Source organism: Rhinatrema bivittatum, chromosome 1 (genome assembly GCF_901001135.1).
Source record: "Rhinatrema bivittatum chromosome 1, aRhiBiv1.1, whole genome shotgun sequence".
NCBI classification, from domain to species: Eukaryota; Metazoa; Chordata; class Amphibia; order Gymnophiona; family Rhinatrematidae; genus Rhinatrema; species Rhinatrema bivittatum.
The window spans coordinates 682,054,694-682,073,160 of record NC_042615.1 but is presented as its reverse complement, the minus strand read 5'-3'; the positions used below and the strand labels follow the sequence as shown (position 1 = coordinate 682,073,160).

At 49.3% G+C, this 18,467-nt stretch overlaps 1 protein-coding gene across 3 annotated transcripts in view; it reads left to right on the top strand.

Moving 5' to 3' along the window:
* Positions 1-18,467, top strand: part of LOC115074755 (survival of motor neuron protein-like) — a 109,593-nt gene that overhangs the window by 70,034 nt on the left and 21,092 nt on the right. For all 3 annotated transcript variants that reach the window (XM_029574520.1, XM_029574539.1, XM_029574529.1), the window contains one exon: positions 4,034-4,144. In XM_029574520.1, the coding sequence (XP_029430380.1) occupies positions 4,034-4,144 (111 nt within the window). The remainder of the gene's footprint in view (positions 1-4,033; positions 4,145-18,467) is intronic.

Sequence of the window (18,467 nt, the reverse complement as noted above, 5' to 3'; positions counted from 1 at the left end):
ACCCCGTTCGTCAAGATCATATAATTACTCCAGAAAACCGTTATCGTAACCAGCGGAGAGCGCGTCCTCAGAGGCAACAGCCACCTCTGGCTCCCTCTTCTCGTTCGCACTCCTGGAACCGGCCCTTTTGTTGGCACCGCCAGGGTAAGGAAGCGCAGGGTGCTGGTACATCCGCTAAATCTACCCAATGATGCCAGACGGACCCGTGAGGTGGTCCCTCGACTGGGGGGTCGCCTTGCTCTCTTCTATGAAGAGTGGGTCCAGATCACGTCGGATCAATGGGTTCTGGATATTCTAAGACACGGTTACTCTTTGGATTTTGTTTGCGCTCCTCGGGACCGGTTCCTGTTTTCCCCTTGCGGGTCCTTAATCAAACAGGGAGCCGTGCGACAGACCCTCGATCGTCTCCTTCAATTGGGGGCCATAGTGCCGGTGCCAGCCGCCGAACTGGGCCGGGGGCATTATTCAATCTACTTTGTGGTTCCCAAGAAGGAAGGTACTTTTCGTCCTATCCTGGACCTCAAGCAGGTCAACCAGTCCCTCAGAGTCCCTCGTTTCCGCATGGAGACACTCCGTTCAGTGTTAGCGGCAGTTCATCCGGGAGAATTCTTGGCTTCGTTGGATCTCACGGAGGTGTATCTCCACATACCAATTTGTCAAGCTCATCAGCGTTACCTATGCTTCAAAATTTTGGGTCAACACTTCCAATTTCGCGCTCTTCCCTTTGGCCTGGCCATAGCTCCACGGGTTTTCACGAAGATCATGGTGGTAGTGGCGGCAACCTTGCGCAAGGAAGGCATCCTTGTGCATCCTTACCTAGACAATTGGCTCATCTGTGCAGTCACGAGCGCAGTGTATCCTCGCAGTCGACAGAGTGGTACAACTTCTCCAATCTTTGGGATGGATTGTCAACTTCACCAAGAGCAGCCTGGTCCCGTCCCAGTCATTGGATTTTCTGGGAGCTCACTTCGACACCAAGAATGCCAGGGTTTTTCTGCATCCGGACAGAGCTCATTCTCTGCGTCAGCAGATTCAAGGATTTATGGCGCTCGAGACGCCCACTGCCTGGGACTACCTGCAGGTACTGGGGACCATGGCCTCGACCATCGATCTGGTTCCTTGGGCATTTGCGCATCTGAGGCCTCTGTAGAGATCCCTACTCTCCCGGTGGCAGCCGGTTTCGAGAGATTTCCAGGCAATCCTTCCGATTCCGAGAGGAACCTTCATCAGTCTCCATTGGTGGCTGGAACCGCGGCACCTAGCTCAGGGGGGGTCGCTGGAGGACCCGGATTGGGTGATTATCACCACGGACGCCAGCCTCACAGGCTGGGGAGCGGTCTGTCGGGACAGCTCAATCCAGGGTCGATGGACGGAGGAACAGTCGAAGTGGCCCATCAACCGCTTGGAGACCAGGGCGGTCCGTCTGGCGTTACAGGGTTTCTTCCCCATAGTACGCCATCAAGCAGTCAGGGTGCTATTGGACAATGCGACTACAGTGGCGTACATCAATCGCCAGGGAGGCACGAGAAGTCGGTTGGTCTCTCTGGAAACCGACAAATTGATGGAGTGGGCAGAGCTTCACCTCCAACGACTAGCGGCCTCGCATATAGCGGGAGTGGACAACGTACAGGCGGACTTTCTCAGCTGACAAAACTTGAATCCCGGAGAGTGGGAGCTCTCGCAGCAGGCGATGGGGGACACCGCACGTAGACCTAATGGTAACCGCCGGAAATGCAAAGGCCGCCCGCTTCTTCAGCCGCAGGCGGGAGCGCGGCGCCGAGGGCGTGGACGTGCTGGTCCTGCCCTGGCCGCTCCACTGTCTCCTATATGTTTTCCGACCGTGGCCCCTCGTGGGCAAGGTTATCCGCAGGATAGAGGCATACCAAGGGCCGGTGATCCTTGTGGCGCCAGAGTGGCCCCGACGACCGTGGTTCGCGGATCTGCGCAATTTGACGGTGGAGGGTCCCCTTCGTCTCTGTCAGCTGCCACGTCTTCTACGCTAGGGACCAATATTTTTTAAGGAGGCAGATCGCTTCTGTCTTGCGGCCTGGCTTTTGAGAGGCATCAGTTGAGGAGGCGCGGTTATCCGGAGCCGGTTATTTCAACTCTACTGAAACCACGTAAGATGCCCACCTCTGTTACCTATGTTCGAGTCTGGAAGGTCTTTGAGGATTGGTGTGGAGCGAATGACATTCTTCCCATGCAGGCCTCAGTGCCACAAGTCCTTTCCTTCTTGCAGGCAGGTTTGGATTTGGGTCTTGCTTACAATTCTCTTCGGGTTCAGGTGGCGGCCTTGGGGGCTTTTCTTCGCAGTGGAAATAAGGAGTTTCTGTCCTCGCATCCGGACGTCTCCCGTTTCCTTAAAGGTGTGAAACACTTGAAGCCTCCGATTCGCCCACCTTGTCCGTCGTGGAATCTGAATCTGGTGCTCCGAGTCCTCTGTGGTTCGCCGTTCGAACCTCTAAGCTCGGCTACCATCAAGGACGTCACTCTCAAGACCATTTTTCTCATGGCAATCAGTTCAGCAAGACGTATTTCCGAGCTGCAGGCCCTATCCTGTCGTGAACCATACCTTCGTTTCATGCCTGAAGGGGTTTCGCTGAGGATGGTTCCTTCTTTTCTCCCTAAAGTGGTTTCGGCATTCCACCTCAACCAATCAGTGGAATTACCATCTTTTGCCTCTTCTGAGTCTGGAGACCTGTGTAGACTGGATGTACGGCGGTCTCTGATACGCTATCTGGAGGTGACTAATGATTTTCGGCTCTCCGATCATCTGTTTATCCTCTGGTCCGGACCCTGGAAGGGTTGCATGGCCTCCAAACAATCTATAGCGCGGTGGTTGAAGGGAGCGATCATAGCGGCGTACCTTGGCGTAGGTAAGTTCCCTCCGCTGGTTGTCAAGGCTCATTCTCTTCGAGCCCAGGCGACATCTTGGGCGGCGAGCTCCTCCGTCTCCACTCAGGAGATTTGTAGGGCGGCCACCTGGAAGTCGATCCATACTTTTGCGAGACATTATCGCCTGGACGTCGGTGCTCCGTCGGGCGGTCAGCTTGGAGACAAGGTAATACGAGCAGGGCTGTCTGCGGCCCACCCGTGATGGGAAAGCTTTGGTACATCCCACCGTCTGGAATGATCCTGGTATGTACAGGGAAAAGAAAATTATTCCTTACCTGCTAATTTTCGTTCCTGTAATACCATGGATCATTCCAGACACTCTTCCTTGGTTTGGGGGTTTGCTTGTGGGACATCCCTGCCTACCTGTCTTAACAATCTTTTACTCTGTTTTTCGAATACTGCATGTCTTTTTTGTTCACGCACTGCTGTTCGCAAGTTCACTGTTCAGAATTTAGTTGCTGTTTATTTGGACAGTGGTTATTTCAATTCCTTCTTTGATTACTTGATCCCTCTGTTTTTTAGTCTCTCTCTTTTGGGCTTTGTTAGTCTAGTTACTGAGAGCTGTTACAGGGGAGGCGTGGTTATATGGGTCCTCCCCTGGGAATTTTGTGTTCTGACTCCATCTGCTGGACATGGAACATAACCCACCGTCTGGAATGATCCATGGTATTACAGGAACAAAAATTAGCAGGTAAGGAATAATCTTCTTTTAGCAGACTTCGAGGCGAGATCACCTAAGATTTAAGATTAGGGGTGTATCAATTCCTTTTTCTATTGTTTTTATTGAAAAATTTATCTGAAATGCTTTTTCAACTCTTTGAGTTTGTTTGTATGCAATAAAGAGAACTTAAAACAAATCTGGATATGGTTGTATTCACAGAATTCTGGATATGTTAAGTTCATCTCTAGTGTTTCCCGAGCTTCTGAGAGTACTAGCCATGGACGACACAGAGGTGCTATATGACGGAATAGTTAATTTAGTTACTTCCCATTTTTACATAGCCAGTAAAAAAAAAAAAAAAAAAAAAAAAGTGAAGCATTTCTAGGTTAAATTTTCTAAGTGAGTAGTAGTTTGTGACCTTAAGTTCAGCAAATTAGTTATTTCTTCTTGTAATCTGTACCATATCTTAAATTGTAGTTGATTCCTCCTCCACCTCCTATGGGTCCAGACTCTTGTGAAGATGATGAAGCATTGGGAAGCATGTTAATAGCCTGGTACATGAGTGGCTACCATACAGGTTACTATCTAGTAAGTGGCACGTCCTGCACATATCTCTTAATATAGACTGCCTGGTTTTATCTCCCTTCTTTATCTTGTGTTTTTGTTGCTTAAGGTGCCTTGTCTGTTAAACAGGTTTTGTTGAATTTGTGACTACTCGAACAATGAGCTTGGAATCCTGCATTCTAGTTGACTGTCATCTTTCTCCTCTGCAAAGAACTGATTCGCTCAATCAGATCTCAGAAGGCGATAAATTTGCTTTCCATGACAGTTAAAACACAGCATGTGTCTTGAAAGATATAGTGAAAGCTTTATTTTCAATTAAATATCCCAGAATTAAGTTTATAGTAGAAATAATTATCTTCTGTTAATGCACTAGTGGGCTAAAGCATTCAGCTTTGCCTGGGTCTTCAATTCTTACTATTGGGGCAGAAATGGCCAGGAAAGGCCTTCATTGGGGTCATTCTTTAAATTTTATTATAACATAAACAAGTATCCCACGTAGAGATGTAAAGGCCCAGAAATTATAACTGGAAAGTTATGGGGGGAAAAAAGAGACCAGAAGTGGGAAAAAATTGTAGAAAAATTGAATAAATCTTTTTTGAAATACTTACAAATATTTATGTCCCGTCTATTACCAGTTCTTGGCAGGTTACAAACCTCCAAACATAACATAAAGTAAAAAAAAAAAGAATAATAAAGAAGACATTATACAAAAAAAAATCATATAAAACTTAGAAAATTAAAAACTAAAGATAAAAAAATGTAAAAACATGCTAGTAAATGATGTGTGAAATGATTTTCAACACATGGTTTTAAAATATCACTACTGCCCAATACTCTTAAAATGCTTGCTGGTAATTGTCATATGAAGATGAAAGACAATGAAAAACATTACTCAGGATTGGAATTGTAATTAACTAAAGTGTTGTGCTTGCCATGTTTAGTCCACTTGAATATTAGAATTAAGGGCAGTGCCTTTTTATTGGACTATAAATTGCAAATCCCCTGAATATATGATTCTATCTGTCAGGCCCCCTTCTCTTCTTAGATACCACAAGGAGACATTCTTTATATAATAATTAATGTACTTTGTTAGGCACTTGTCATTTTCAGTAAATATGTTATAATTGCAAAAGCACAGCAAGAAAGAGAGAAAATTCTGAAATCTTTTGTTACATGTTAATGGAGCAGGTAATTCAGAAACTTGCGTATCAAGCTAGCATGTTAGCTATAGCCATATCCTGTGACATCACTACATTGATTGGAAACTGGTATAATCTCAGAATTACCTCATCTATGTTGCTAGCAGTGGCAAAATGCTTGCCAATAACTCTGCATGCTAATTGATTTTGCTCAGTGACTGCTAGGCATATTGCTTTCTCTAGCTGATCACTGGTATGGGCTCACTACCTCCCCAGTTTTTAAGTGGGCTCTTATTTATATTTAGTTTGATTTTCAAATGGAAAAAAACACCTTGCAATGACAGCTTCTTACAGTGGGCATGATTTACTAAAGCTTTGGGCTCTAGTATCTTCTTGTAGCCAGCAGTTCCCTATACATACCAGGATCAGTCCAGACTGCTGGGTTATGCCTCCCCTCCAGCAGATGGAGTCAGAGAGAAAACTGAAAGCACCCCCTAGATATACTGGTGTGCCACCTGCCATCCTTCAGTATTTCCTCTGACTCCAGCAGATTGAGAGGCATAACCTGCGGTCCTGTCTGTCCTGACTAAATTCCTTTCAGGTGTTGTTTATTACTTTACTGTCTATACTGTCTAGATCAACTGGTTTCTTTCTTAGTTTAAAAACAAAACAAAAAAAAAAAAAACCAGGAGTATCAGCGTACTAGATATTTGACCAGTGGGTGTTCTATTTTATTAAGCGCAGCGTTAAGGCAGGCGCTGAGAGCGTTGCTCTCACTCATTTACCCGGATTTAGTGTGTCCCTTTTGGTCCTGGGGGACAGCTTACCGGTGGTCCGGTCACCCTCCCCCCCCCCCCTATGTATATTCATTCCAGATTTTTAATCTGAAGAGGGCTTTCTTTTATTTAAAAAAAAAAAAAAAAAAAAAAGGAGATCATCAAGGACACGTAAGTCCTGTTGGGAGCAGGCAGTGATCTATCTTTAAGCCCTAGCCTGCTGTGCTTCTAGCCGCGCTGACCAGGGACTCCGGAGGGGGTGGATAGTTTTCACCCGACGATTTTGCAGCTCGCTGAGGCAGCTTATTTTTGGCGTGATTTTACAGCTCGGAGGCAACTTACCTTTGGCGCGCTTTTTCCTTCAGCCTCCGGATGCCGCGGTCTTCGGCCTGCACGGCCTGTTGAAGGGCGGGGGCGCGACTCTCCAGGGAGCGTCTCTGCTCCCGCTGCATTCCCGGGGGCGAGGGACCCTCCCAGGGGCCGAGCACTGCCCGCAGCGGCACTTCAGCCTCTTCTTCGGCGCGGCAGGGGAGACTGGCAGCCGCGCGGTCGTCAGCCCCTGTTAAAGCTTATTCTGTGCTTATGGCCAGGGACATAAGAACACTTAGACTCAGTAAAAAGTATAATGTATTTTTATTAGTCAATATAAGTGTTCTCGGGAGATGCTGGGTACCCTTCGTCTTACAATCTGACCAGCATCTCTTCATATACAGAAAGTGATCCTTGTTTTATAGGTAACATTCAAATACAGGGTAGAAGGTTCTAGGGACTTGCATGACTGCCCAAAGAATCATTTACATAAGTTGTGATGTCAACTGCATGATTAAATCATCGCTAACTATCCTGATTGGCTTCCCAGGATGTGTAGCCCATTTCCCATGACTTTCTTTGTTCTGGTTAAACTCTTACTGGTCAAGACAATCAACACGTCTGTAACTGTGTGGATTACAAACTCCTGAGAATAGTGCCTGAAGTTCCCCTGTGGTGACTCTATGAATAGACATCACCTGTCTGGTGCCAGCTTGCCTCCTCAGATATCCAGGGACATTCTGTAAGTCACTCAGAGTCCATTCAGCTCAGGCAGGCCAAAGACACGCAGAGGCTTCTGGGATTTCCTTCTCCATGTTGGTATACTTCTCACCCCGCCTCCCTGTCAGGTCGATACAGTAAAGTGTGCTCCGTCGGAGCGCACTGTCAGCCTGCTCTGGACGCGTGTTTTCCCTTACCCCTTATTCAGTAAGGGGAGGAAAACACGCGGCCCACCCGCGGCACCTAATAGCGCCCTCAACATGCAAATGCATGTTGATGGCCCTATTAGGTATGCGCGCGGGATCCAGTAAGTAAAATGTGCAGCCAAGCCGCACATTTTACTCTAAGAAATTAGCGCCGACCCAAAGGTCGGCGCTAATTTCTTCCGGCGCCAGGAAAGTGCACAGAAAAGCAGTAAAAACTGCTTTTCTGTGCACCCTCCGACTTAATATCATAGCGATATTAAGTCGGAGGTCCCCAAAAGTAAAAAAAAGTAAAAAAAAAAATAAAAAAATTTGAATTCGGCCCGCGGCTGTCGGGCCGAAAACCGGACGCTCAATTTTTGCCGGCGTCCGGTTTCCGAGCCCGTGGCTGTCAGCGGGCTCGAGAACCGACGCCGGCAAAATTGAGCGTCGGCTGTCAAACCCGCTGACAGCCGCCGCTCCTGACAAAAAGGAGGCGCTAGGGACGCGCTAGTGTCCCTAGCGCCTCCTTTTCCCCGTTTTTCCCGCGTCACCTCATTTAAATACTGAATCAACCGCACCGGCAAAGGGCCGGTGCGCGCGCCGGGAGAGCGGGCGTTTGTCCGCTCTCCCGCGGTCTTACAGTATCGACCTGTGTGAGAGGGAGCCAGCGGCCATCTTGACCACACGGCAGCCTGCTGATTCTGCGTCGGAGGATGAGGATTCCTCTCCTTTCTCACCGCCTGCCTTAAGCCCGCGCAGTGGCTCAGAACTGGATGCTCCTCGAGCCCCCCCCCCCTCAGGAACAACCCGCGGGGGGCTCAAATAAAAGGAACGTGCCCTTTTCTTCTAAATTTGTGCTATTGATGCACCAAGCGTTTTTAGAGGCAGAGGCAGGTTGGGAGCCGGATAAACCCCTCCCACAAAGGTTCCTAAGGTGTCTTTTGTCTACGGAAAGTCTGGGGCTCAGGAGAAGGCGGGGGCTTCAGATAAAGCCGGAGCTCATTCATTAGGGGGTATGGGTGGTCCGGGTGTCCCGGATCTCACCCAGGGCTCTCCGGATGGCACAGGGACAGAGGTCTCCTCCGCTCAGGGGTCACTCGAAGGCGATGACCCCCAGGTTTTGTGCCTGTTTGGCAAAGATGAACTTAACTTTTTGATCCTTCATGTTTTGAAGGAGTTAGAAATCCCGGCACCGCAGCAAGAAACGGATACTTCCACAGGGGACGTAGCTATGGCGGGTCTGAGGCCCCCCCACAAACCTTTCCCTTACAATCCCAAAGTGGTACAGCTCATATCTAAGGAATGGGAGGTTCCGGAGGCATCTCTGCGCGTTAGAAGGGCAATGAATAAGTTATATCCCCTCCCCTCAGATTCTTTGGAGATTTTTAAGGTCCCTTCCGTGGATTTGGCGGTCACAGCTGTGGTTAAGCATACTACCATTCCCGTCACGGGAGGGATAGCCTTGAAAGTTCTCCAAGACAGAAAGTTAGAGGTTCTTTTGAAGCGCATTTTTGAGATAGTGGCCTTGGGAGTACGGGCAGCGGCGTGTAGCAGTATGGTTCAGAGAGCCACTCTCCGCTGGGTTCAACAATGGCTTACCACGCAGGAGCTCCCGCCGGCCGAGGCGGAACAGGCCAACTGTGTGGAAGCGGCGGTTGCTTACACGGCGGACGCCTTGTATGATTTGTTGAGGACCTCGGCCCGTACTATGTCATCGGTGGTCGCTGCTCGGCGTTTACTTTGGCTCCGTCGTTGGTCGGCAGATGCCTCCTCTAAATCGCATCTAGCCTCCTTTCCCTTCAAGGGGAAGTTGTTGTTTGGTGAGGAATTGGATCAACTCATCAAAGACCTGGGGGATAATAAGGTGTATAAGTTACCGGAGGACAAGCCCCATCAGTTTCGATCTTTCAGGAATGTACGGTCCCGGTTTCGAGGGCAACGCCGGTTTCGCATGGGAAGGGGAGGCCCCTTTCCCCAGAAACAACAGGGTCCCAGGTCTCAACCTTGGTCTCCTTCCTTTCGAGGCAGGCGGCCGCAGCGATTGGGATCCTCGCAGAACTTGCCCGCCGGAAAACCTTCGCAATGAAGGCGCGCAGGCCCATTCCTCCTTCCCCCGCATCGGAGGTCGGTTGTCCCTGTTTTGGGAGGAATGGGTCAAGGTCACGTCAGATCAGTGGGTCCTCGATGTTGTTCGTTACGGTTACGAGTTGGAATTTGCTCGGCCCCTCCGGGATCTTTTTATGATATCTCCTTGTGGTCCTCGGGAAAAGCAACTGGTTATAGCCCAAACTGTGAACCGGTTACGGACCCTGGGAGCAGTATTGCCCGTTCCTCCGGACGAGACCAGGACAGGCCGGTATTCCATTTACTTCGTGGTCCCAAAGAAGGAAGGTACGTTCCGGCCAATTTTGGATTTGAAACGAGTAAACAAGGCCTTGCGCGTTCCCCGGTTTCGCATGGAGACTCTAAGATCTGTTATTTTGGCTGTCCACAAGGGAGAATTTTTGGCTTCTTTGGATCTAGCCGAGGTGTATCTTCACATTGGGATCAGGGAACGTCATCAGAGGTACCTGAGATTCATGGTGTTGGGGGAACACTTCCAGTTTTGCGCCCTTCCATTCGGGTTAGCCACGGCTCCGAGAGTATTTACCAAGGTTCTCGTAGTAGTCGCAGCCTTTCTGCAACGTCAAGGAATACTGGTGCATCCCTACCTAGACGATTGGCTCATCCGGGCAAAGTCGGAGAACGAGTGCAGGCGAGCAGTCCAGTCGGTAGTACAGCAACTTCAATCGCTAGGTTGGGTAGTCAATTTTGCAAAGAGCCAGTTGGTTCCGAGTCAGCATTTGGAATTTTTGGGAGCACGTTTCGATACCTTGGTGGGCAAGGTATTCCTGACTCAGCAGAGACTGGAGAACCTAATGTTTCAGGTACAGAACCTACTAGACCACCCGTTACCTACGGCCTGGGATTATTTACAAGTCATTGGACATATGGTTTCTACTCTGGAGATGGTGCCGTGGGCCTTTGCACATATGCGGCCTTTGCAAAAGGCTCTCCTTTCTCACTGGGACCAGAGATCCGGGGATTACGGCGTTCAGTTGCCACTGATGGAGCCGGTGCGGTCCAGCTTAGCTTGGTGGTTGATCCTGGACCATCTCTTGCAGGGAGTGGACCTAGATCCTCCCCCGTGGGTTGTAGTGATGACGGATGCCAGTATGACAGGCTGGGGAGCGGTCTGTCAATCACGAGCTATACAAGGAATGTGGACCCCTCGTCAGGCTTCTTGGTCCATCAACCGTCTGGAGACCAGAGCGGTACGTCTAGCCTTGCGTCACCTTCTTCCGATGGTACAAGGTCGGGCGGTTCGAGTTCTATCAGACAACGCAACCACGGTAGCATATATAAATCGCCAGGGCGGCACGAGAAATCGGCCGGTGGCGGACAAAGCGTCCTTGTTAATGACCTTGGCGGAACGTTATCTAGCCTGCATCGCGGCCACCCACATAGCAGGCGTAGACAACATACAAGCGGATTATCTAAGTCGTCAATACTTGGATCCCGGAGAGTGGGAGTTCTCGACCGAGGCAATGAGTCTCATCACCCGGCGGTGGGGGATTCCGCGCCTGGACCTGATGGCGACTCGGCTAAATGCCAAGGCAGCGCGTTTCTTCAGCCGAAGGCGAGAACACGGATCGGAAGGGGTAGATGCACTAGTGCTTCCATGGCCTCGTCACATCCTACTGTATGTGTTTCCTCCCTGGCCCCTAGTAGGCAAGGTGTAAAGACGCATAGAATCCCATCGCGGTCCAGTGATCTAGTGGCTCCAGAGTGGCCAAGAAGACCATGGTTTGCGGATCCAGTCAATCTCGCGATGGACCGCCCCTTTCGTCTGGGCCACCTTCCGAACCTTCTTCGGCAGGGGCCGGTATTTTTCGATCTGGCGGATCACTTTTGTCTGGCGGCTTGGCTTATGAGCGGAGGCAGTTGAGGAAGAAAGGCTATTCAGAACCTGTCATTTCCACGCTGCTTCGCGCGCAAAGGCCCTCTACCACGCTTACTTATGCCAGAGTGTGGAAAGTGTTTGACTCCTGGTGTGCTGCCTCTGAAATTCCGCCATGCCGGGCGTCGGTAGGTGATATCCTTACGTTTCTGCAGGATGGTTTGAAGAAGGGTTTGGCTTACAGTTCTCTGAGGGTCCAAGTAGCGGCTCTGGGTTGTTTGAGGGGAAAGGTTGAAGGATCCTCTCTCGCGTGTCACCCAGATGTAGCCCGATTTTTGCGTGGCATTCAGAACTTGCGCCCTCCTCTAAGAGTCCCTTGTCCTTCTTGGAGTTTGAACTTGGTTCTCAAAGGCCTCAACACAGCCCCCTTTGAGCCTCTTAGGCGGGCCTCCTTAAAGGATTTAACACTCAAAACCGTGTTCCTAGTGGCCATCGCGTCCGCCTGTCTGGTATCGGAGCTACAGGCACTTTCGTGCAGAGAACCGTTCTTGCGTATTTCAGAGTCCGGTGTGTCGTTGCGTACGGTCCCTTCGTTCTTGCCGAAGGTAGTATCGGCTTTTCACGTTAATCAGTCGGTGGAATTGCCATCTTTCTCGGCGACAGAGCTGAAGTCTTCTCAAGGTTCCGAGTTGAAGCGTTTAGATGTTCGTCGAGTGCTCTTGCAATATTTGGAGGTCACTAATGACTTTAGAAGGTCGGATCACCTGTTTGTTTTGTGGCAGGGGCCCAAAAAGGGGCTGCAGGCCTCCAAAGCAACTATTGCCCGTTGGTTGAAGAGCTCGATCGCATCCACGTACATTGGTTGTGGTAAGTCGGTTCTTGAAGGACTCAAGGCCCATTCACTACGTTCTCAGGCGACTTCCTGGGCAGAAAGTCAGCTGGTTTCTAGCCAGGAGATTTGCAGGGCGGCCACGTGGAAGTCGTTGCATACCTTCGCTCGACATTATCGGGTCTATTCGAGGGCCATCAGTGGATTCCTTTGGCAGCAGTGTAATTTGAGCGGGACTCTCTGGGTCCCACCCCATTTAAGTCGGCTCGGGTACAGCCCAGCAGTCTGGACTGATCCTGGTACGTACAGGGAAAGGAAAATTATGTTCTTACCTGATAATTTTCGTTCCTGTAGTACCAAGGATCAGTCCAGACGCCCGCCCGATATTGTGTGTCAGGAGAGTCCGCTCGAACCCTTTTTTCCTATAGCTATTCGGTCTTTGGACATGGTAGGTGGCTATCAATTTCATTTTGGGGGTGGTGCCTTATTAAAGAATGGTTAGTGTTTGCAGTGTTTGCACATTTTTTATTCAGAAGGTTGCGGTTTTACTCGGCAGAAGTTTACTACTTGATCTAGACCAGTGATGGCTAACCTATGACACGCGTGTCAGAGGTGACACGCCGAGCCGTTTTGGCTGACACGCGCAGCGTTTCGAGGACTATAAGGAATTTTTTTTTTTTTATCGGCTGCGCCGAGCCTTTTCTTTTTCAGCTGCGTCGAGCCTTTAAATGTGTTTTTTAGTTTCCCCCTACCCTCCACCAATGCCCCCGGGCGCAGGGAGGCTCATGCGTCGCAGCGATGAGGCTCAAGACAACGCGCTGATGCTCCTCCTTCCTGCCTGTGCGGCCCCGGAAGTAAACGTTGCCGGAGCCGCGTGGGCAGGAAGGAGGAAGCGAATCAGCGCATGCAGAAGAGGAGGAGCCGCCGCGGGTCGCTGCGAATCCCAAGTCGCAGCGGCCCAAGAAGAGGAAGAGGCCCGGTAGCAGGGCTGCCGCGGCCCGAGAAGATCAGGGCCGCTGCAGAGCCCATCCTGCGGCGACCCGCGAAGAGGAGGCCCAGAGGTGAGAGAGGCTGAGGGCCCGTAGAGTGCGTGTATGAGGTGAGTTGAGAGAGAGGACCTGAATGCAGAGACAGCATGTGAGAGCCTGTGTGTGTGTGTGAGAGAGAGAGAGAGAGAGCATGTGCCAGTGAGAGCCTGTGTATATGAATGATTGTATGAGAGAGCATGTGCCAGTGAGAGCCTGTGTGTATGAATGATTGTATGAGAGAGAGCATGTGCCAGTGAGAGCCTGTGTGTATGAATGATTGTATGAGAGAGCATGTGCCAGTGAGAGCCTGTGTGTATGAATGATTGTATGAGAGAGAGCATGTGCCAGTGAGAGCCTGTGTGTATGAATGATTGTATGAGAGAGAGCATGTGCCAGTGAGAGCCTGTGTGTATGAATGATTGTATGAGAGAGAGCATGTGCCAGTGAGAGCCTGTGTGTATGAATGATTGTATGAGAGAGAGCATGTGACAGTGAGAGCCTGTGTGTATGAATGATTGTATGAGAGAGAGCATGTGTCAGTGAGAACCTGTGTGTATGAATGATTGTATGAGAGAGAGCATGTGCCAGTGAGAGCCTGTGTATATGAATGATTGTATGAGAGAGAGCATGTGCCAGTGAGAGCCTGTGTGTGTGAGAAAGAGAAATGCATGTGAGAATGAGAACCTGACTGTGTGTTTGAGGGAAGAAGATGGAGAAAAAAGAAACAGAAAAAAAGACAATATAAAAGGAATTGGCAAAAAAATAAGAAAGGGAAGGTGAAAAAAAAGCCTGTGACCAACCAATTAGAAAACTAAGATCAGACAGCAAAGGCAAAAAAAAAAAAATGTACTTTTTAGTGATTGGCACATGTACTCTTTGGGAATGTGCAAGAATAGCACTTTCTCAACGGATCTCACAATGTACGAGATCAGCATGGAGAAAGTGGAAGCCCACGGGGCCTGCACAGAGGAGGCAGCAGAATGGACTTCAGTGTCAGTAGCAGCAATCGGCACCTCCGCAATAGCCACGCGGCATCAGTGACAGTGGCAGCAGAGGAATGAGAGAGGTTCTGAGGTTGCTGGCAAAAGAGAGGGGGGGTCTACCTTTAGTGTGTGAATGTGTATGAATGGGACTCTGCCTGGGGGTGTATGTGTGTGAATGCATGGGTGCCTGCCTGGGGGTCTGTGTGTGTGAGAATGAATGTGTGCATGCCTGGGAGATGGGGAGGGAGTGTTGTGAACATGAATGGGAGCCAATAAAAGAAACCGACTGACAGATGAAGTTTGTAACGCTTGCTTGGACTTGAAGTGTACGAAATACCAACCTTCAATTGAAGATTTAGCCAATGAAATTCAGCAACAAAAAAGTCACTAAGCAGGTAAGGTAAAGAATTATTTGTTTTTGCTTTATTAATAAATACAGTATATATATTAAAATTATAACTTTGTTGATTAGAGCTACAAATATCACAAAATTATGGATTTTTCTAGAAGTGACACACCACCCGAGTTATGCTCGGTTTTTTTATGAATTTTGACACACTGAGCTCAAAAGGTTGGCCATCACTGATCTAGACAGTTGCCATGGTTAATTATTGGCTAAGTTGGCGGAGGAGTTGTTTTACTTTTCTTCTGCTTTGATATCAATTATACTGAAGGATGGCAGGTGGCACACCAGTATATCTAGGGGGTGCTTTCAGTTTTCTCTCTGACTCCATCTGCTGGAGGGGAGGCATAGCCCAGCAGTCTGGACTGATCCTGGTACGTACAGGGAACTGCTGGCTACAAGAAGATACTAGAGCCCAAAGCTTTAGTAAATCATGCCCACTGTAAGAAGCTGACATTGCAAGGTGTTTTTTTCCATTTGAAAATCAAACTAAATATAAATAAACAAGCTGTGAGGCACAGGCTCCTTCCTACTCTGCAGGAAGTGGTACAGATTTGGGCCTGGGCCCTGTCCAAGGGCATGCTATTATGAGCAGTTTAACTTGCAGAGACAGACAATGTAATGGCAGACTGCCCGAGTCGAGCTTTCCACCTCCGTGAGTGGTCACTGAACCCAACAGTTGTGGACAGGCTCTTCCGCCTGTGGGGCAATCCAGATGTGAATCTTTTTGCCTCCCCCCCCCCCCCCCCCCGAATTACAAAGTGCCCCACTTCTGCTCACTATGCAGAGAAGATGGGGATCAGCCTTGGATGCCTTCGCCTGGTTTTGGGACAAGGGCCTCCTGTACACGTATCCTCCACTCCTGCTGGTGAGAAAGACGATTGTGAAACTCCAGTAAGACAGGGGGTACCATGATCCTGGTTGCTCCATATTGGCCACAGCAGGCCTGGTTCCTGATCCTGCGAGACCTAACGATACAGGAGCCCATACATCTGGGCACCTCCCACAATCTGATCATGCAGGATCAGAGCAGATTGCGCCACGCGAACCTTCGGTCGCTGGCTCTTACTGCCTGGATGTTGAAAGGGTAATCTTACAGTCCCTCAACCTCTTTGATGTGTCGCGGGTATTGGTGGCTTCCCGAAAGCCTTTCACCAGGAAGTCTTACCGGTTGAAGTGGTGGAGGTTCTCCATCTGGTGTGAGGCGAAATGCCTGGACCCTTTCTCGTGTCCCACCCCAAGACTATTGGACTACTTGTGGTCTCTCTTGGAGTCTGGACTCCAGACTTCCTCGATTTGAGGCCACCTGAGTGTGATTAGCACGTATCACCAGGGGATAAGTGGTCCATCCATTTCTGTGCAACCCTTGGTGGGCCGCTTCATGAGGGGCCAGTTGCAACTGAAGCCCCCCTCTGTGTCGTCCTGTTGTGTCCTGGGACCTCAACATGGTGCTAGCATGGCTCATGCAGTCTCCTTTCATTCCTGTGTGCGCCTGTGAGCTTGAAACATCTCACCTGGAAAGTCATTTTCCTGGTTGCGGTCACCTCTACTCGCAGGGTCAGTGAGCTTCAGGCGTTAGTAATGTATCCACCGTATACGAAATTCTTTCACAACAGTGGTTTTACACACTCACTCCTGCCTAAGGTGGTGGCTGATTTCCATCTCGATCAGTCCATAATTTTGCCCACCTTCTTTCCGTGGCCCCATTCCCACCAGGGTGAACGGGTTCTGCACAGCCTGGACTGCAAGCGTGCTCTTGCCTTTTATTTTGAGTGCACGGGCAGCCCACAGGCAGTCAACCCAACTCTGTGTCTCCTTTGACGAAAACAGACTTGGTGTTGTGGTGGGCAAGCAGACTCTAACTGGTTGGTGGACTGTATATCCTTCTGCTACAAGCAGGCAGGCCTTCCGCTTGGAGGCTGCATCAAGGTGCACTCGGGTCCCTGGCAGCATCGATGGCGCACTTTCGTGGGGGTCCCCATCGCTGCAATCTGCAAGGCTGCGACATGGAGATCCCTGCACACGTTCGCTGCCCATTACTGTTTGCACAAGGATGGTCGACATGATAGTATCTTTGGCCAGTCTGTCCTTTGTAATCTGTTCCAAGCATAGGAACCCAACTCTCCCTACCTAGGGCCCAGTATCTGGTTCTTGCTGCCTCCTGCTACAACCCACAGCACTTCTGTTGTTGTGCCCATTGAACATGGTTTAGTGCTGTTGGACCCGTTATTACTGGGGGCAGCGTGCAGCTTGGTATTCACCCATCTGTGTCCTAGGAGAAAGCAGAGTTGCTTACCTGTAACAGGTGTTCTCCTAGGACAGCAGGATGGTAGTCCTCAGGAAACCTGCCTGCCACCCTGCAGAGTTGGGTTCGCTGTCTTTTTCACTATGTTACAAGACTGAAGAGGGACCCTGCGTGGCTGCACGGATAGTGGCATGCTGGACATGCTCAGTGTGCCGGGCTCCATCTGATGTCACCTATCTGTGAGGACTAACATCCTGCTGTCCTAGGAGAACATCTGTTAGCGGTAAGCAACTCTGCTTTATGGTATAGTTTCCCAAACTTCTTGCCATATGACCCATTTTAGCACATGAAATTTCACATTGCAGACACCTAAAACAAATTAGGGGCAATGGGGAGAGGACAAAAATAAACGTCAGACTAAAAAATCTGACTCCCTTCTCAGTCTCCCCATGCCAGGCAATTTTGTTCTGTTCATTTTTTATACCACCCCAGGGCTCACCCCCCCCCCCCTCTCTCTCTCCCCATCACTATTGCTCACTTCCCCCAGCTCATTCCTCCACCCCCGAATCATCACATGTCTTTCCTCTTTCACTCTTCCTCCCCCACCAGTTGCCTTTTTAACTCTCTGCCTAGTGATCAGAGCTGGAAGGAGGAGGATGAGGGTACCTCAGGCCATCTCCTCCTGCTCTGCAGCTGGTAGTAGTTGCTCCAGCAGTAATTGTTGCAGGGGAGTGGGTGGGGAGAGTTAAAACAGGTCCAGGCTGGCAATGGTGATATCCCAGGAAGTGGGAAAGTGAAAAGTAGGTCCAGGTGATGATTGCCAGGGAGGAGGGAAGAGAAGCAGCAATGGTGGGTTGAGATGGTCGTACCTGGTCCCTGTTTGTCACTCCAGCCAGCAGAGGAAGATGGAATAACAATGAAGAGTAACTGGCTCCCTGTTGTGAGCAGTCCTCAGCCACATGGCAGTTAGGAAAGTACAGGCATGCTGTGTCCATCTGCTGGCTATATGGTGCCGGCTGTGTGTGTGTGTGTGTGTGTGGCATTTTTTGACTTGTGGATGTGTCCATTTTGCGTCCTGACTCGGTCTGGAACTACTGCTGTATGGCAGGATTTTGTTTTTACTTTGTGATAATTGATTTTTGTTGTGAGATTCTTATTTCTCCTTGCTGTAGAAATTACCTTTTTGAGACAAGGGCTGCATTACAAGAGATTTTGAATTCTTGGCTAAAAGAAATATTTTCCTCCAACTTAAAACCTCATAGTCCTTACTAATGTGGTATTTCCAAAAGTTCACTTAAATTTTGATATTTGTAAATCAGATTTCTCCAAATTTAGATAAAAAAACATAGTAACATAGTAATGATGGTAAATAAAGACCAAATGGTCCATCCAGTCTGCCCACCAATTTGGTTATGGTAATAACTGCCATTCCATGCAGGTTACCCTCATGCGTTCTGTTATGGGTATTAATTGCCGCTTTGAGCAAGTTACTCCCATGCAGAAATGTTACACCATTCTTTTCTTCTTTTTTCAGCTTCAAGCCTTTAGTGATCTGCAGTGTTTGTCCTATGCGCTTTTGAGTTCATTTACTGTTCTCATCTTCACCACCTCTTCAGGGAGGGCATTCTGTTCTGAGTGCTCCCCTCCATCCCACAGTTCTATTTTGTACCCCTATTCTACTGTTTCCTTTCCAATGGAAAAGGTTTGAAGTTGGTTAGGTATCTGATGGTCTGTATCATATCTCCCCTGCACCTCCTCTCCTCCAGGGTATACATATTTAGATCCTTCAG